Source organism: Vitis vinifera, chromosome 4, assembly GCF_030704535.1.
Source record: "Vitis vinifera cultivar Pinot Noir 40024 chromosome 4, ASM3070453v1".
In the NCBI taxonomy this organism is placed as follows: domain Eukaryota; kingdom Viridiplantae; phylum Streptophyta; class Magnoliopsida; order Vitales; family Vitaceae; genus Vitis; species Vitis vinifera.
In genome coordinates this window covers 2,343,727-2,364,799 of record NC_081808.1, presented here as the reverse complement: position 1 = coordinate 2,364,799, position 21,073 = coordinate 2,343,727, and the positions used below count along the sequence as shown (strand labels likewise).

The following is a 21,073-nucleotide window of genomic DNA, read 5'->3' as shown; positions in this document are numbered from 1 at the left end:
TTACTTATTACTTTAAATCACATCATTAATTTATTTTTATCAAATATTCTTAATTTACTTAATAACTTAACTATTAAGTTGGTTTATCAAATCCCAAGTTATCACATTTTATTGCTTTTTAACTTGAAACAAAAAAAAAAAAATGGAAAAGGAAAATGCCTCTATAGAAACCGCATCTTATTATACATTAAGAAAGCGCGTTTTAAAACTTTGGTTTCCAATTTATAAAAAATTATATTTTTTAAAATAAGGTTTTAGACTAAAAATTAAAGGGGAAAAATTACTTTTGAAGAATTGTTTCAATGTCTACAAGTTATATTATGTTTGTAAAATGTCCAATTTGACCCTAGATTCTGGAAAGAAAATATGAAGGTTTCAGCAATGTTACTCATTGTCCTTTGACCATCTGATCATTTATGATTGGATGAATTTTTTCGGTGCAAAAACAAAAACTAAAATACGAGGCTAATTTTATGAATAAATGAAATCAGTTCAATAACAGTCAGTCTCCTGATGGAAATTTTATCATTCCTAAGGTGTTTTCAGTGACATTGAGGAATAAGAATCGCCCAGAAACTTCATCTACTACCCTTCGATAATTCTGGTTGCTGTACTTGTTATTCTGTAATATGATTGCTTCATCAATTGTAGTTGCTTTGAAGAGAGACGACACTCTGCTTTGGAGGGAATCGACGGCGGATTCTCAGATAACCGAACTTCCCTGCACCTGGTGATGAGCCCTCAATCACCAGAGGTAAATAGCCCGTTGCGCCTTTGTATCTCTGCTGAATCTGGATTTTAAGTACCAAATAGCCTGTTACTACTCCAGCACAATGTATTGGGTGTCTTGTAAAAGAACAGAGCCCGGAAATGAGGAATGCAAGACCATGCTATAAACCAGTTAAGCAATCAAAGAAGAATACGAGGAACAATTCTGGAGTTCCAGTGTTTAAATAAAATTACCTCGAGGATTTGTTGGCTGCTCCTTAGGCAGTTCCTGCCTATCACACAAACTGTTCCACCAGAGCCCCCTCCAGTGATCTTTGCCCCATATAAGGTTCCATCTTCAAATTTAGACACTTTATTGTGCTGCATTTCCTGGACCAATTGTACAAGCCTATCTGTCCCATCTGATCCGAGCCCACAATCACTGTAACTGTAGTGGCACTGCAAAACAGGGATGAACATCAACACAAACGATATTTCCTTTTCCTTTTTGTTTTACCCTAGAAGGTATGATTGATTTGATGAACATGAGTAGAGGGATGTTTGGTGCATGGATTTCACTAACAGATGTTCACCAAGTGAAAAGCAGCTCAATTGAAATATGTAGGAGATTAGGCACTTGTCTAATATTTACAACAATATGCCCTTTATTGATTATAACAAAAAGAAGATCTTGAACTGGTCTTTTGTCACAGAAGTCTTTGAATTTTTTACATCGTGGCAATATCACCACATTGAAGAACATGGTAGATCTGACATGGAGGCTATGGCTTTTTATCCCACACAGTGACTAATGGATTGTTTCAAAAAGTCCAACCTGTCTTTTTCAGTGATTAGAACACAAAATTCTCTCTAGTTTGTTGTGTGTGTGTGTTTTGGTTTTTTTTTTTGTTTGTTGTTTTTTCCCACTTCAGAAGCTCTACTACTATATGGAGATTATGAACAGGTAGCTAATAGTTTTAATTTACAAGTTCATATTATTTCAAAATGCAGCAGCAATTGGATCGGCAGGAAAGGAAATAAACAGACAGGCATTCTGATTCCTCTCATCGTAGGATGGCCATCATAAACAAATAGAATCATCAGAGTATCCCATTGAAGAAAGCAAGTTTACAGAAGTATATATGCAGAAATAGATTTAACATAAAAAGCATTTTAGTGTGAACTGGAACACTAGTACAAGTACAAATACCTGATACAGAAGTTCTCCAAGAGAAGTAAGTTGCTCATCCGATGCTGCAGAAGTGAGTAGTGCTTTGAAGGCCTGTTGTCAAGTTATAGAGGGAAGTGTGATTCAGCTTATCAGGAACAAAGATGGAGGTAATACAGCTTGTCAGAAATAAGGATATCTTGCTCCATATTTTTAAAGATTTTCAATACAATCTAAAGGATTGATGAGAAGCCATGGTACAGAAATAATTCTTCGGTGTAGTAGAAACATTAGAATTGAAATTTTCAGTGTTCTAGAAAACAATAAAATTGAAAAATTCACGATAAAAAAAAATAATAAAAAATCAAAATGGATCAGTTGCTTTGGCAATTCAGACTCGTGAATCCATCAATCTATGAATCACCTATGAGCCTCTTCCCCATATGAGTAAAGGTCCCATTGTTTGGTGATTTGGTCTGTGTCTTTGCTATTTTAATTTGCAGCATGTCATTTATCAATGGAACACCTAATATCGCTTTGTCTTCCATTTATCAATGAAGCCCCATACCATGGACATATCCAAGCATTATCGCTAACAATATCCAAATATTTTAGCTCTACTTCCTTTCCTCTTCATTTTAGCTCTAAATTGAACTGGAATATAATGACAGACAAAACTTCTATGCATATGAATGATCCAGTTTCATAAAGTTCTCTTTAGAAGAAAAGAGTTGTGGAAACCAGATTTAAGCTCTCTTTATTAACAAGACTACCTACAAATTATGCAATCTCTAAACATAGAAATAATTTATAAGCCAAGTACACAACAAAATCATATACCCATGAAACAGATTCAATACCACAATGCTGTCAAAATGAATTACTAACCTTCACTCGGAAATTTTCGTAAATGGGATGTCTAGCATTTGCTCTCACTCCATAACTCCGCTTGTGATCAATTACAGTGACTGAATCATTGTGGTCAGCATACCTCTCCAAAAATGTCTCACCAAGCATGGATTCAGGAAGCATCTTAGCGTAAAGAGCTTCATATCTGTATTTTGAGATAAATACGTAATGGACAATTTAAAAAAAAAAAAAATCAGATAAATAAACAAGAATATCACAAGATTTCAACCATGACAGTTTCACAATGATTGAGTTCACTTAATCTCTTCACTCTGAGATTTAAAAAAAAAAATTGTTACCATTATCAATAACCTTACATGGAAACACTGTAAAGGGGATCTTACCTATGAGGTGCAAGGTTGCATAAATAATCTAACGAAGCTTCCGCTTCAAGTAGTTCCCCGCCTTCCTCTTCCAACTCATAATGACTTATCCCATTAGAACTTGGCAATGATCTGGACAACACTGCAGCTGCCATGGACTTTATCATCTTTCGACCCATAAATGTACCAATTCTCACAGATCCATAGTCTGCACCTCCAACACTGCAAAAAAAGCCCAATCAATTTCAAAATTCAGAAAAAGTAAAACAATTACGTAGTTTATTCTAACCAAATATAGAACATGGTATTACTCCAAACTTCCATAGGATGGTCAATATAACAGGTAAAGTAATACAGTTAGTGATTTTGGGCAATTTGAAGATAATCAATAATGTGAAGGTAAAAAGACAGAATCTAGCCCTTGAAAATATAGTGCTCTTTAGAAGTGAAATATATGATTCCATAATTGTGTAGTAAGAAGATGGTACATGAGCAAGAACAAAAATTACTCTTAGAAATGACAGGACAAATCTTTTTGTGCTAGTGAAGTACCAGTATCGAACATGACAAGACACAAATTCAGGTATAAGATATTTGGCTAACAATGCCTAATTTTAAGATAGCTATCCAGTAGGTGATATGTCCAACAATTAAAAAACAAATTTCTATCCCATTGCAAGTTTATATTTATATCAGACAGTGTATCTTAAATATACACTTACAAATTTGGCCCAAAAGATCAGACAAAAAGAAATGAAAACTAATTATTTAGCCATGTCCCTATGTCCTAAGATTTGTGAATTAAACAAATCTGACACTCGACTACACACCAGAACCCAAGAATTTACCCTAATCCATGAAACAGATTTTAAGAAATGGGCAAAAAAAGATCCATCTAAAGACTGGATACAGAGACAGTGAGGGAACTTGATGGGGATAACCAGAATCCTGTAAGATTTATCTGAAAATGGAAGAGGATCATTTGGATAGATAGGTGACGTAGACCAATAATTACAGGACTTGGAAGAACATCCAAGGCTTGATGAAGAATGAGTTCCCTAAAAAAATTAAGAAAAAAAGAATGAAAAGAAGAGGCTTAGAATGGATATATTCATTATGATTCCCCAAACTCATATAATTTGCTGCTTTTCTTGTTATCAATTTCCATCCTCAATATTCCAGTCCTCACACTGAAAAAAACAGCATAGGTAAATTCCACTTAGCATACCTGTGCCGTATTCCTGAATCAATTCCCCAGAATCGTATATGGCCAGGAATTTCCACATGTCCTACTACCTCAGCAGGCTGCATGAGTTACAAGCAACAATTTTGAACTATTTGTCAATTTTTCATAACATAAATGGAGTTGTTTATTGTTGGATTTTTGATACATACCTGGCAGATCATTGCAAGAAGTTTATTGGTTTCACCGCATGCTGAAGTCATCTGATCCATTACACCACATGGAGCTCCAACAATGTGGTTCTCTACCTATCAAATAGTTTTAAAGAATAAACTAATAAAATAATGTGCAATGCATTGTCAGAAACCAAATGTACAGGGAACAGGAAGCCTTCCATTATGAAGACTGTGCTCATGGTCAAACCTTTTGGCAGAGTAAAGCAAGATCTCTTGGGCTGATGTTCAGTCCTGGAAAGTACAACAAAAATGCAACTAAATTGTCTCTCCAAGAAAAGTAGAATTTCATAAATGGATAAAATGATTCAATCTAACAACTGGATGACCAAGCTAAAGTTGCAGTTTCACATAACCTCATCATAGAATTGGGAATATTTCCCAGCAGAAGGAAGAAACTGGCAAGTATTTGTGTCAAAGTAAAACAAGCTTTCTTCATAAACTGTCAGGTTTTGATCTAAAGCACAATAGTATGTTTGAAGCTAAAATTAAAAAAGAATTCATTTTCAATATAACTGCATAGTGAATCAATTGCCAAGATCACCCTTCACACACTTGCACATGATAGCGTGCTTTAATTTCAGGTTTTTATTATGAGAGTAATCAATTTACTAGAATTTATTGAGGATAGGAGGAAAGATAAAAAATGATGTGGAAATTGTTCTTGAAAAGGAAACAGAGAAATCAAAGCCCATCCAATATAAACATAACCATACAAAAACGTTAAGCCATTCAACCCTAGCCAAATGTATTGAAAGAGTTTATCCATCTAGATCTTATAAAAGGAAAACAAACTTAGGATCAGGTTTGAGTCCTTGATATACCATACAACCAAAGTACATAGCTCTTTTCATTTATTTGTACTATATCTACAACCCATAAGAATATAACTTCAGGTCCCTAAAGTAATAACTCTGTAAAAAATAACCAAGGAAAAGCCAAAGTTCTAAAATCTAAAGAATGAGAATAGTGTAATCACCATGAGCAGCAGCAATAGCAGACATGCTAGCAACCTCCACAGATGCCGAAGAAGAAACACCCTTGCCTTCGGGGACTGCAGAAGAAACCTGAAAATTCCTAGGAAATAAGTTTCCAGCAAACAACTGAACCATGTGGCTGAAGTAATGGATTCTGTCAAATTATGGATGATATTTGTAACAATGACCATTGACATAAAGTTTAAAACATCTTGAGCACTCAGGGCACTGCAACAAAGTGCAATAACTGGTATAGGTCACAGGCACTAGCACTGCAGAACAGTAAGAGAAGGTGATGCCACCAATCAGAGGACTCAACCCAATGAATCATATAGATTATTTTATACAGCACATAAGTGATGAATACAGAAGAGAAAAAATGCAATGCCCATTAACAGGACAACACAAACAGTATTGTGTTACAGCATTTTACCAGTAAAAGCCAAATCTTGGTTCCACTTATCCTACTAGGAGACAGAAATTGTAGAGCTACAAATCATACTCCCAATAAGCCATAACCTTTTTCAGTGATAAAGGATTCAGATTAATCCACATTTAGGTGAAGGTGACTATGCAACTCTGGGTTATGGGGACAACTGAGCAATGCCTAGGTGATGCTAAGATGACAAAGGAACCCATCAATTTGCAGTGACTTACATATATGCTTAGTACTGATAAATGCAAAATATGAAAAGTGAGGATGTTTAATGAAGTTTATACCATGGAGGACTACAATGTGATTTAACTTGGATCAATAGGAGTTTTTTTTTACTATAATAGCAAATACTCATTTATATATAATAGCTGGTTATTTTATGTTAAATGCTTTCATTTTTCTGGGATTTATGATTATCCTCACAATGTGTTAGTTTTCCACATCCATTTAAGTTATCACATGCTAGACACATGAAAACTGAAGTGCCAAGGCATTTTGATATTTAATGTTAAAATGACAGACAATTGATGGAGCTAGTATCTTTTGGGTATTGCAAAATACAAATTTTATGCTGGATTTTTTGTGACTTGATCAAAGATTGTGTTCCACAATTCACATTTTGATATTGTCAAGAATGGAAAGAGAGATGATTGTACCAGCATGCTGATACTGTCTTCAAAGCGAACACCTAATTCTGTCATTAAAACCAGGATCGACCCTGCAACATATGCTGCCCACCTGAAATAGAATCCACATAAAACATCAGTTGCATGCAAAATTGTAGATAAATTGGATAAACCAAATAAAGAAGAGTGACTCACTTTTGTGATGGATCTTGGGCAAAATATTTTTTTGCCTTCTCATATGACATTGGCTGATCTCCATCCATGAAATCGGATAAATCCATGTCAAAGGTTGGACCACGGTTACTCAATTCTGACCCATATGATACCTGATATGCTCAAAATGCAGAGCAAACAAATAGATTAGCAAAAGTATGTATTTATGCATGTTTGTGTGCAAGCACATAGGCACACATGTAGCCATTTATCTCTGATTTAGATTATCACTTGGTGGTGACACCAAAAGAGAAGAATGTCAAATATATGTTGAATCTTCATTGTGATTCCAAGACATGCTCAAGACATACAATTTGCAGAACAGGTGTTGGTCCTTGTCCCTTTGCATGCTGCCGAGCCTGGGCATGTTTCCAGAGCCTCTGCTTGCTTGGATGGTTTCTTTGAACAGCAACATGGCAGGCTTCTCTAATAGGCATCTATAACATATTAGAAAATCAAACCAACAAAATTCAAAGGCTATGTCACAACAGGGTACATAGAAGATATAAATGTCAAGAAAGCAACAAGTCAGCAGATGGGACTAGCAAAGATAAAATGTTGACCTGCAAAACAAGGCTTCCTGAATAGTCTGCAATACCTCCCATTACATCCAACCTTCCAGGGGCTCTTGCTACAAAGATTTCTTCCTGTAAAAGATACTCCAATAGTGAATATATTGATGCGGTTGTTAACATTCAAGAGGACAAGGAGAAGGCTCACAGTACTGTCGTCTACTATATCCACTAGATATAGACAAAACCAAAAAAAGAGGCATGTAGTTTTGTCTAATCTGTTTAAGTAGTAAGTTTATAACATAAGATACATCAGCATTAAGTGTTTCGTGTCTAACAATACCAACAAAATATAATCTTCTTGGCTATTACTCGTATTTGGAAGTCAATCTAAAATTGCCTCAAATTAATAATAAAACAGCTTCTCTGAAGCGCATCTTAATAGCATGATTCATATATGTCAAACTTTGTAATCATTAAAAGTATAAGACACAAGCATGTCCTTAAAGCCCACTTCTCTCTAATGTATATACCAAAAAGCAGCCATGCATTCACATTGTTTACTGCATTTAATATCAAATTATTAATATAAACATTTGATTATAACTTATAAGTTGTTTTCACTTCCTAGGTGAGAAAGATTGATGCAAATAGAAATTTCTTTCAAATAGATTAGGTGCAATTTAAAGAATATACCAACTCCATGTCTTATGTAACATCATATTTCTGAATAGTTTCCAAATGAAACCGAACAGAAAATGGTGACCAGAGAGACTCAATGAGTTTCAGAACAGAAGTGAACAGGACCTCCCAATTGAACAGTCCAGCAGCAGCAACTCGCTCCCGTATCTTACGCTTCTCAGTATCCTTTCCGGAGTCATAAGCAGCATCCAATTTCACCAAGCTCTTTAAGAAATTCATTGTATCTGAAAGGCCCTGAACATCTCCATGAAGAATATCAAAGTCTTCGGTGCACCTAAAAAAAGAAACAGAAAGATGTCAACAGAAGGATGCATTGGATACTTTGGACAAGACTGGTTAAGAAAGTGCCAAGAGAAATTAGAATCTCACGAATTCATGAGGGAGCTATCATCGTTCATTTCAATGGTTGGCAATCCAGTACGCAGACCAAGTTCATTTTCAGCATTTGCATACCAATCAGGGATGCAGACATCTCTACCAGGTGCCCTTTGCAGTTGATAGCCAAGAACTATTGCATCTCGCAGTCTCCTTGCACCACTAAACTGTAGTCCAACAAGGCAGAAAAGCAACCATTGAGAGGGAAGAATCATGCATAATATATCTCCAGTTATTCTGTGATTACTAGTGTTCCAAAGGTCAAACCCAAGTAGCACATACAATTGAATTCTGATATTTTATTCTGTAATACTTTAAATAAGGAAACAAAATGATGTGAAACCCTATGGACCTGCTTGGAAACGTTTTTACAAACAGTTCTCAAAGATCAGTTCTTAATTATCTTAAAAAACAAAATTCTATTCAAAACCCTAAATATGAAAAACAGAGTTCTAGGCTTATTCTCCTTGAAGATACTGCTACAATGCAACAATTCTCAAAGTATTCTCCATGTTTTCAATTGTTTTGCCAAATACCATACCAAAAAAGCCATTTAAAAACACCTCAAATTTGTTCTAAAAAATAACCTGCTTTTGGAACAAATTATTAAAAAACTATTTGTCATTTGTAATTTTTAAGTTAGTGAACTGTTTTCTGTTCTAAAGAACAAAAAAAACCATTTTCAAGAAGCCCTATCTCTATATTTTTTATTCCTGACATAGATGGCACTAAATATAGATTTTAAACATTTTTGTAATACCAACCAGCACCAACTTCCAATTAGATCAATGATGAGAGAAACATAATTTTCAAATTTGCACCTTAAATTATAAATATGAACAATATTAAATGGAACAAGATCATATCAGACAAATCATCAGAACTTGATTTACCTTATCTGATGCATAGTTTTTTCCTATAGCAGTATCCTGCAATATTCGAGCTGCCACCTGATAATAACATTGCATTAGGGGACACATCAGCTTTTTTTTTTTTTTTCTTATGAGTGAGAGACACATCAGCTTTATTCTAAGACCAGTATGGAAATTGTAGTCACACCAGCTAAAAAGATGACAGAAGACTACATGATATGAATCAAAAAGCAGAACCTTGCCAACTTATGTTTTATTTATTTATTTATTTTTGGAATTGGATCTTATCCACCACCTAATGAAATGAAGAAGAATACAACTTCAAAAATTCCCTTGCAAAACTACAGGCTTGAAGATTGGGTTTTGAAGGTAAACTTAAATCAGGAGAAATTTGATTTGTCCTTCCAGACTAAGAATTTGCTAATTGTCCTTCTCGATCACTTCTCTTGAAGGATTAAGATTTTTGTCCTTCTTAATTCATATATTTTAGTAAAGTCCAATTAATAATCCTGTCTGATGTGCACATTATATCAATATATCACTTATAAGTACCTTATATGTGGGATCTTAAAACATAAAATAAGAACAATAACACTCCAGAAACACATCTCCTACCTTAGCCACTGAGTTTTTTTTATTTCTAGGAAAGGTTCTCTTCAAACTCTTCCTAATCATGTATTGAGCTGCTTAATTCACAAGCTTGCCTCAGCCAAGGCCCCCTATACTGGACATAAGTGCTATATTCCTTCCACTCTAATTCACTCAAAATTGACTTACGGTTACTGCAGATACTTCTCTTGACTCTTAATGCCAATGATTTCCATACTAGTTAGCTCTTTTTCTTACATGTCATTAAGGAAGTTAGTGTGTTGGAATGCTAATTTTTCACCCTAAAACCCAAGAAATCAACTTTCGTGCAACCTTACCCCAAAAACACCTTCCTGACACTATTAAACAAATAACAAAGAAAATGAAATCAATCAATTGAGACACTACAAGAGGCAATTCAATGAGATATCCAACAGAATAGGAATTAATCCAGTCTTATGCAATTTCATTTGAACCACAGAAGATGCATAAATAAAATATTTTAGCAAAGAGCAATACCTCACCACCATCAATGCCACCCTCATAGCATGGTTTCAAACTAATGGCACGTTCAAGGTAAGGTAACCAATGACCAGTGAGCAAATCTCTCCTAATCATCTCAACGCCACCTTGATAGTACTGTTAAAAATAAAATAAAATAAATCAATCCTTTTGTAAAGGCAAATGATGATTATTAACCATGTTTCACACACTCAGCTGAGGAGGAAGTCAGGGAGGTGAAAAAGAAAAACATACCTCAAGCATATTTCTCAAAAATGGTTCCTCATTGAAATAATCTCTACGAACAAAGACAAATGGTAACTTGAACGCCAGAGCTTCACTTACAGTGCCATATCCAATTTTTCCTGAAATAGTGAAAATGCTTCTGGAAATTAATTTCCAGTCATTGACTCCTTCATCTTCCAACAAACAGTCCATTACTTACCAAGCATACAATCAGATGCTGCTATAAGATCAGGTGTATACACATCTTTTGCAAGCCTCAGAAAATTTGGAGGAAGTTCATCCTTGTCAGAAGCACCACATACCTGAACCATAGAACAAATAAACACCTTTTCCCAAAGCATGCAGGGCACAACAGTCTAAGCAGATCTATAGATGATATAAATGATACAGATGCTAGAAAAGGTACCAGGCAAAGCCAACCAGAAGGCAAGTACTCCTCCTTTAACTTCCAGCCTGCTGGCTACAAATGATAAGCAACAATAAAGAGATGCAGTTGGAATTAGTTGAAATGACTAATACCCAAAGGGCCAAAACATAAATTCAAACTTTATAATGAGGACTATTAACTGACCAAGCATAAAAGTAAAAAGGTTTATACCAAGACACTAACCAAATATAGAGTTACCAATTTGCACAAGAATGAGTCCTGATAGAGTTAAGGTTGGCTAGAAAGAGCCACACCTAAGCTATGGCCATGCATTCATTATCAAATTCGGATCAGAGTCCAAAAACTGGCCCATTGAGGAAAAAATCAAGACCAAATTCATTTATTTCAGACAACAGTATAGACCTTAAAAAGGATGTTCTCACAATGAACTCATTCATTTTTATATTTTTCTCACTTTTTAATTTAAAAATATTTTAGACAAGCAATTGGCTTTGGGTGGAGCTATGTCAAACTCGATCACTTTTACTCTTAAATGTATTCTAAAACATTTTAAACTCTTAGACTATTATTATGATAGTTTTTAATAAAACAGGTCAACCATTTGCTTCAGGTTAGACAATTTCAGACCCTTTAAAAAAACAGCTTTACTTAAACCCAATTTGAGGTTGTATTTACTTGTAGATAATGGCTGCAATAAGATATCAGTAATCAAATGCCATCAATAGCTCAAACACAGGATTTTGGCAAATCCAATGCTTATAGACAGACATTTGGAAATTCTGCCAATAGTGTCATTCAAATTCCATAAGAATTTTAAATTCCCTTGAATGGTACATAATGAACACCATCCATGGTGAATCCTAGAATTAGAAATAAATAAATAAATAAATAAAAGTCCCACATTGAAATCATGTAAAAAGAATGCTACCTTTGTTGGCAATTTAAACAAACCTTTTAAACTAAGATGAAAAACAAAATGAGAAGAGAGACAGCCTGACATATCACAACAAACTAACTCACCTGTCCACCAAAATTGAAGATAACTAGCTTCACATCCTCCCCAATTCCAAGCTCCTTCCTCACCTGGAACACGAAAAGGTTATGGAAAAATCACATAATGAATTAATTCCATTAAGTGGTTCTATCAAGTTTCATGAACTATACCTCCTTTCGGGATTTATGCAACCTCCTCACAACAAGAGGCACATCAATAACATCACGGAAAGCAGGCACTGCAAGATTAATAACCATATTGAATCCAATCATTAAAAATTTCTAGCACCAGATATGTAGTTGAGAAGAGTAAATGAACCAAAGACACGTTGCATTAGGGTGTGTTTGAACCAACATACTTGGGCAGTATCCTGGAAGGCGGATTAGAAATTCACAATGAGAATAATCCTCTGCTATCTGTATCAATTGTCAAGAGATTGGATGATTTATTATACTATGAATTGTTTGTAAAAAGGAAACACAGAAGGCAGATCTCTATAAACTCCAAGCGCCTAAACAGTTTAAGAACAAGCAAGATCAACTCATGTTTTATGGTTTGTAAAAAGAGAACTTGACAATAAGCTTCATGCTCTCTTGCCAAAGAAACAGTTGAATCATTTTCTCAAATAAGAACCTATACTCATATTGTATTAGAAAAAAGTATCGCCAACCAATCAGCTGTCTTAAGAGCTGATCTAGGCTTCACACAAAAAAGCGATTTGATTGATCCTACCAATGCCAATGCCCACAATCCTCCTCATCCGATGATTGTCTCCAATACCTTCTATAACCACCAGTTAAGCAACACCAAACCATCATTTAGTTTTGTGCTGGTGATACCCAAGCACCTTGCAACTTTGAGATCCCTCAAGTAAAGCAATTTTAAAACCTTAAAAGGCAGCACAAACTTGGCCCTCTTTAAGAAAGCTTGAATGTCGTTACATCTATGTCCTTGAAGGAATCCTCCAATACCCATCTCACCCAAGTGACATCCATCAAAATTAAGCCTCAGGACACCATTAGGGATCTCAGATATAGGAGACTGTTAAATTATCTTCATTAGGGATATAGCCCAAATGAACTTGAGATACATTATTGACCCACTACCTAATAGCTAAAACCTTCAAGAACTTCTTAAGCTCACTCTTCCCTTAAGCTTCATCTGACATTTAATCCCAATAGAAACCAACTCACAATCCTTAAGTACAATGATAGACAATGAACTACTTAACAACATGAACTAAACCACCATGCCTTTCAAACACTTCAGCCTTACCTTTGCAACCCAACAAACCTTCTAACCATTTAATTGGCAAATCAAATGGCCTCAAAGAATTTGGTTTCCACCCCTAGAATTTTTTATTGGATAACCTAACCCCAACTAACACCCTTACATCTAGCACCAACACACCCCCAAGCTCACTCTTTCCTTGGCACATGATGAACTGCCCACTTCACCCCAAACCTCTAGTTTTTTAGACTTTTGCATAGAAATCTCTCAATAAGCACCAAATCACTACTTGATATTGATTTCAAACTACAGAAAAATAAAACCAAATGAAAGAACACAAAAGACAAGGGTTTTGTTTCCCAATACAATACACTCAAAATGAAAAATAGAAGCATAATTCCACTAGGATAAAAATTCATTATAAGACAAGTAAATGGTTACCTGCCAAACTATTGAACGATGATGATTTCCAGCCACCATTACATACTCAGCATATATGAAGTCCCAACTGCAATGATTAAGATAAATATAGAATGAAGTCTGCATGAAATTTCTAGTGTGTGATATGGTTGTCTGACAGCTAATTGTCACTAATTGTTATTTAAAACTACGAATCATGACATTTTGTTGATATTTAGGTTGACATGCATACATGATCTAAAGTAAGCTGTGAAGTATAGTTAATAATTCAATGTGAAAACCTCAAAAGAGAATAAAAAATAAGAACCCCATATATAACCAAGATTGATGACCAAGGATTATTTTTTTCCAGTTATAAAGAAAACTACATAACAGTGCAAGATATAGGAAGACTCGTGGAAAAGTATGACACAAACTAAAATTGTTGGCTTAAATCACAACCTGCAAGGACCTCGGGTCTACAGCAAGTTTTCATCTTTACCCTCGTCATTTGTCAACAACCAAAACTTCTGCTCACACACTCAGGCATAAATTATAAAGGGGTGATTCTTAAACACTGAGCACCCATCACTTTTCGGGTTAAAAGACAAGAATTTCTAATTAAATTTTGCCTTATATTGAGCTCTTTGTAAGAGCCCTGTTTCAATTGTTTAGGAAAGCTGAGAGAAAATAACATAAATAGTAGGAGCTCATTATGCTGATTGGAAAATAAATATATTAGCAATGAAAAGTTACCTGAAGTTAGTGACACAAACAGACCGAATTCCTGCATCAGCTGCTGCACGGCATGCAACAGGAACAACATCAGAAACCTGTTTTCATTACAGTAGAAAAAGTCACCAATGTACCTTTCCTTCCAATGGTAAATATATTCTCAATAGAAGTCCGAGTTCATAACCAAACCCTTACACGCCCTTAAGGCTTGGCTCAAGTGGTAAAGGGTTTTTTTTTTTTTTTGATAAGTAAAGGATATGCATTAAAAGAAAGGCAAAACGCGCTCAAGTGGTAAAGGGTTGGGATGGGTTTATGGGAGGTTCCAACTTCAAATCCCAATGGGGACAAAAAAAATAAAAATTTACCTATCAAATTACAAACTAAAAATATTTAGCTTTTCTTTTTCTTTTGGTAGGCATTACAAATTTAAAATATTTACCTTGATATTTGGTTAAATACCTTTATTATTAGAACTAATTAAAATTATCAATAATGGATTAAAGAGATGAATGAGGCAATAAACATTTGCATACCACTAAGTCAGCCTTGATGGAGTTCAGCCACTCTATTTCTGTTGCCAAAATAGAAGCTCGAGGTGCCACAGCTGTCTCAGAATACTATATTTTCATTATAGAAAAAAAAAAAGGCAAATTAATAAATCAGAAAAATACTACGATAAACCAAAAACCAGAATGACTTTTTCTAAGAAATTTGGCAGCAACACTAAATTATCTCAAGCCATTGTCTGCAGACATCATAAATATACTAAAAGATGCTACAATTTTTTATATTTTTATATTTTTTTTAAAAATAGGAAAACTTTGTTTAATTTATTACAGTGTTTAGCTCATACCTTCTCCAGGGAGGCAAGCCGATCCACTGTCAATGCATCGGCTTGAACAGCTCCACAGTCTAGCAATACCTGGAATGCACCAAAAGAATCAAAATAATAAAATAGCATATTTTTAGAAACTTAGATTGATCTACATGACCAATAAAGGTGAAGGATCCAACCTCAATTAATTGGAGTAAAGAACCTGTATAATTGATGAATTTTTAGACACATCCATAGAGTATGATTTCCAGATTTATATGGTGAACAACCATGGGGTGTAGAGGAAAAGAACTGTATTATGCACAATCCCTCATAAAGAATATGTCCTTTTATAGAAATAAACTTCTTCCACTAAGCTCCTACAAAAGATCAAAGATAATTTTCCTTTCCAAGGTCCCACTAAAATGAATGGGAGAGGCGACAGGAAAAAGCAGCATCTATTTATAAGAAACAGAAAATATATATATATATATATATATATATATATATATATATATATTCAAAGCATCGAGTGTAGGATCAGTCCATTATGGTGTCTCTCAATTCTTTCCCTTATGCAGCCATGACACATTTCTACTAGGAACTCTACAACCTCTGCAGGTTGAACTGTACATAAGTCAAGTTTGAATCATTAAAATCTTCTTGGATTCATCTCAGTTGGTTAACATGGAATAAAATTGAGATGATATTTAGAACCCTAGGAATATTCAAGAAGATCAATCAAATAAAGGGTTTCAATCCTTCTTCACCATGCAAATATGACATGAGCACTCTAACATACTCTGCAGTGGGAACTTTAAGTAAGTCATATTTTAATTTCCCATGGTCCTTTCCTATACTGTTAGGAAGTAACAAAGAAAAAGGAAGATATATCAAGCCAAAGAAAAGTACAACTTGTTCACACTCAAATCAACATGTCAGCACCAAACCAACCTTGCGAATGAAGAGCCGAGGGGACTGTACTTCAGAAGTAAAAACAAAGTCTGGGGCTGCAGAAACAACATGAACATCATGTCCTGCAAGAATGAGGTGCCGAACAACCTAAACAAAACAAAAAGAAACTCAGACATGACCACCCACTGGAAAAGTAGCGAAATTAAACATAAAATTGAAATTAAAACCATAAATAAATGTCTGTTTGGATACACACCCAATTTTTTATTTTTTAAAATAGAAAATAGCAATAAATTCTATATAAAATGCAGGACCTTTTTTACAAAATGTACAGATGCTTTAAATATCAGTTTCAAAAATTTTAATATTTGAGGTAATTTTTTGATATCTCAATTTTTCAAAATAGTTTTTAAAACTGGAAGCTTCTATAGGTTCTTGTGTCTTATATAAAAGTTGTTACTATCTTCTGATTTTAAGAGAAGAAAATAGGAAGTACACCCAAATGGATGCTAAGTTAATTAATTAATCAAAAAAATTGAATCTTCATTCTAACATTTGAAGGCACAAATCCAACACTTATGGAGGCCATTGGAGCAAATGAAGTAATCGTCAAAACCAATGCTATGGATTCATTCGGAATTTTAACCAGAACCATCATTTTTCCTGTAATGACCCCATTATGGATACATGGAATAAACAATGGACGAGTAATTTCATGTTTGCAGGACAACCAAACTTCTCGGAGGGATTTTGACACAAAAGAACAAACAATCAGACATCAACAATGTGTGGAGATTATTTGCTCAATTCTTCCACTAACCTAAGTTGAATTCGTACTCCTCGGTTTTCTCAACAACCAAACAGTAACTCAGAAAACCAATCATGATCACCACAAGCAAACATCAGAGTTCTTTCACATTAATTAAAAAATATATATTTTCATTCAAAAAATTGAGCAAAGAAAGAGAGACCTCAACAACACGAGTGGCATGGCCGAAGCCGTGGCCAGTGACATAGTAAGCAAAGACCAGATGCTGCCTGGACGCAGAGACACGATCTCCATCCTCTTCTATCCTCATCTTAATCGGCACTTGCTATATATCACAACTACAGAGCCCTAGCGAAGAAGAGAGTAGATGAAATGATCCTAAACCCTAGGATAGCAATTATAGAAAAATGAAGAAGAGGGAAGAGAAGATCGGAAGATAAAAGCCGATGATTATGATGATGACAATGACGATGATGGTGATGAAGAGGATAAATGCCAATGGCTGTTGCTGATGCCAATCTGACTCTGCAGCTTTCCAAGTCGGACAAGAAAACAGTTAGAGATCTGATCCTCTGCTCCTCTCCTGTCCTTATCAAAACCTACAATCAGCTTCCGTCGTTGATTAGAATTAAAACTCCTACGTGGTCTAAAATTCAAAGTAAATGTCAATGTGAATTTCCTTTATAACCCCTGGTATCTTTTCATAATTCCATTTCTAGTCCTTTCTCCTTTTCTGTTGGAAACTTGGAATCGGATAAGCGCGGGATAAGCGCGGGCATTTATATGGGAGGTTGAGTTGGTTTCAACTGGGTTTTGCTCACGTGACATGTGCCGCAGTTCACGTGACCTTACATCACCAAATTAACAAAAATATTAGGATCCATTTGGGTATATTCTCTTTACTTCTTTTTAATAACTATTTTTCATTATTTAATTTAAAAATAATTTTCAAAAACAAATTTCAAAAAATACGGAAAATAAGTCCATATTTTCTTTTGAAAAAACTGATGAAAATAACTCCTATTTTTCAAAAATTATTTTTTATTTTTTTTAAATTATTTTTAAAAAACAATGATAAAATGATATTAAAAATATTAAAAACAATTTTCTATTTTCAAAAATAAAAACTGTTTTTAAATCACACAACTAAACATACTCTTGATATTTATATTATTAGTTATCGCTTAATTATTTACTTATTTTACTTTAGATAAAACTTTTTAAAAAATATGTATTTTTAAAAGTAAGTTATTGTTAAATTTAAGGAATAAAAGTAAGGTGAACAAGTTATTCATACATAATTGGATATTATTTTTATAAGTAAAGTTTGAAATTCCATTCCATTACATTTATTATTCTCAAATATAATTAACCTTATCCCATAAATAAAATATGACATCTTATGATAAATATTTTACAAAATAACTTTCATACCTAAATTAAAATTCCACTATGGAATGTCAATTAATTTTTTCTTTCAAACTCTTTAATTTTTTTCCTTATAATCACATTTCTATTTCATTTCAAAGTTTGTTTTATAATTTTTTTAATTGATGCTTTTAAAAGATAAAAACTAAATTTAAAAAAATGTCAATTAATACTATGTTTCTACCCTAATAAATTAACCCTATTTTTTTAACATGATTTATTTTATTCCATAACTTTTGTTATATTGATTAACTAATATACCGTGATATTTGTCTTAGTCTTAACATAAGATATTTGATTTGGTTTAGGGGATGTCACCGTCACTAGACCTTCCTAATAAGTAACATCCAAATTAACTAAAATTTTGGATAATTATTATTTAGGGTTAATTAAAGCAAATAATGTATTTTAAGATCCACATATTTAGCTTAATTGATGATATGGACATGAAACATAAAGACAAAAATATATTTGAAGAAAATTGGGAAAAATGATTGCTGTCCTGAGTCTCATTCTTGTGAATGTTTGTCTTTTTCTTGACTCTCACTCTTTTTTTACTCCCCATAAAATATTTTAATAATTTTTTATTTCTCTTTTTATTAAAAAAATATTGAAAAAGGAAAATATAATAGACATATTAATAGGCTTTTTTAGTTATATTTTTTTAATATTTCTAATTTAATTTATTTTTTCATATCTTATAATTGAATAAATTAAATGTTAAGTGAAAAATAGATATTTTATATAATCGAAATTTATTTTTAGTTTTATTTTATTGTATTATTAATAATATAATATTTTAGTAACATTATTGAGAGTAATTAATAAAACTTTAATATTAATATAGCATTTTTAAAATGTAATTTTTATATATTTGAAAGAGAACAATTCATTTTTTTAATAGATCTTTTGCATATGTTTTATAATTTTCAAACGATATATATTGTTATTATATGAAGTAAAAAAATTTAAAAATAATTTTAATATTTCCATTTTAAATTGTATTTTGAAAAGCTTCTCAAATCAATATTTTACTTTGCACATGATTTTAATTTATTTGTTTCTATCATTCAAAAAAATAAATCATTAGAGAATCAAAAGTCTAAAGAAAAAAAACAAGTAGGGTGCATTAATAGTAGATGATACAACATAGTCACATAACATAAATTTAATTTATACAAGTTTCATGCCCTTTGGATATTTTTGGCATTATTAGAAAATTATATCCATTAACTCAATTATAAATATTTGTTAACCTTTAACCCGAATTTTACGGTAGATCTTAAGTCCATTATCAATTTTATTTGCCCCTAAAGCATAATTACCGTAGGCCTACCCTAATATATTAACCCTATTTATTTTACATGATTTGTTTTATTCTATAACCTTTGTTACAATTAACTAGTTAATTATGATACTCATCTTAGCATTATTAGAAGAGATTTTGATATAGTTTGAAAAGAGTATTATGATTCATTAACTTAATTATCGAGCTAACTCAAATTTCATAAACATATTGTTTATGTTATACCTTTCTAATTTTATTTGTCTTTAAAAATAAAACAAAAATAAATAATGACTCAAAACCTTCTCTAAAAATCAATTGATTTAAAAAAGAGATTATAATTAACTTTTGCATTAATTTTGTGTTATTTAGAACTATATTTTATAATTTTTTGCATTAAAAATAAAAATAATTTTGATATCTTAAAGTTATAATTAAATGAAAAAAATTGATCAAAGCAAGAATCATGTTTAAGGGTCCTCCAAAATCACATACAATCAAGGCCAATGATTCAAAACTTAAAATTATTATTCCTGGTAGTAGAGTTAAAAAAACATATATTTATTTCGAGAGTTATTGTAAATAATTAATTATTATTAAAATAATATGAATAAAAAAATGTGTATTTGATACCATGGTTTACATAAACTCTCGCAAGACATCTCACTTATTTAAAATTTAATTCATTTTCCTAATTCTTAAAATATTTAAAATCTCACTTATTTAAAATTTAATTCATTTTCCTAATTTTTAAAACATTTTCCCAATTCTTAAAATATTTAAAATTTTATGCATTGTGGCATCATTTTCTACTTTTTGATATATTTCCCAAAATATCCTTCCAATCATCTCATTGAATTTCTCAAAAAGGGTAATAATTTGTAAATATCTAATTTAAAATGTGTATTTACTAATTACTCATCTCATTTTTCTTAACATCAAACTCAAATTGATTCCTTTTTATATATATATTTTTTATTATTTCCCAAACTACCCTTTTCCAATCTAAAGCAAGACAACCTACTTTTTAATTTTATTTCATAATTTTCTTCATTCGATACTAATTTTAAATTTAAACGCATTATTAAAATTGGAAAAAAATGAGAACATGGATTTAATTTTTTGAAAATAAGATTAATCTCAGAAATAATTGTCAGTTCTGTTATTTCTTTCAATAAAATGTCGATTTGCACGAAGATTAATCCGGTGAAGAATGTACTTATGCTTACTAGACCAGCTTCAAGAATGATTCGGCAGGTCTGAAGAGCAAAAGATCGATATCTGAGAAGAATAACACCTCCCTTGCCATGGCTAGGGCTAAGGGGGCTGCCTGAATGACTTCTCAGATTGAAAATTTCAAAATAACCGAACATGTACATTAAAATTCCAAAATTTTCTCAGCAACCAAACATTACGGGGAGGAAAGTCAGTTGAAGATTTAGAGGAATCAAAATTTTCCCGACTTACCGATTAGCTCCGCTAGATTTAAAGGAGATCTTAGCGAAATATAGTGGGAAGTTGGAAGATTCGATATAGGGAGCTAT

At 32.8% G+C, this 21,073-nt stretch overlaps 1 protein-coding gene and 1 non-coding gene across 2 annotated transcripts; both read right to left on the bottom strand.

Moving 5' to 3' along the window:
• Nucleotides 1–448: 448 nt before the first annotated feature.
• LOC100267958 (L-arabinokinase) lies at nucleotides 449–17,435 on the bottom strand. Its single transcript, XM_010650150.3, has 29 exons — nucleotides 17,019–17,435; nucleotides 16,087–16,194; nucleotides 15,172–15,240; nucleotides 14,852–14,935; nucleotides 14,340–14,416; nucleotides 13,626–13,692; nucleotides 12,313–12,370; nucleotides 12,125–12,192; nucleotides 11,981–12,043; nucleotides 10,979–11,032; nucleotides 10,772–10,874; nucleotides 10,582–10,691; nucleotides 10,345–10,464; nucleotides 9,259–9,315; nucleotides 8,360–8,532; nucleotides 8,096–8,264; nucleotides 7,340–7,423; nucleotides 7,088–7,213; nucleotides 6,759–6,889; nucleotides 6,594–6,675; nucleotides 5,504–5,591; nucleotides 4,715–4,758; nucleotides 4,504–4,599; nucleotides 4,337–4,413; nucleotides 3,130–3,330; nucleotides 2,765–2,930; nucleotides 1,919–1,990; nucleotides 964–1,167; nucleotides 449–791 (listed from the first exon to the last, which is right to left on the bottom strand). The coding sequence occupies exons 1-29, from the start codon at nucleotides 17,124–17,126 to the stop codon at nucleotides 642–644; spliced, it is 3,009 nt and encodes a 1,002-aa protein (XP_010648452.1). The 5' UTR covers nucleotides 17,127–17,435; the 3' UTR covers nucleotides 449–641.
• A 3,306-nt stretch (nucleotides 17,436–20,741) lies between these two features.
• Nucleotides 20,742–20,861, bottom strand: LOC132253702 (small nucleolar RNA snoR77). Its single transcript, XR_009465588.1, has one exon. It is a non-coding gene; the product is annotated as a small nucleolar RNA snoR77 (small nucleolar RNA).
• Nucleotides 20,862–21,073: the final 212 nt, after the last annotated feature.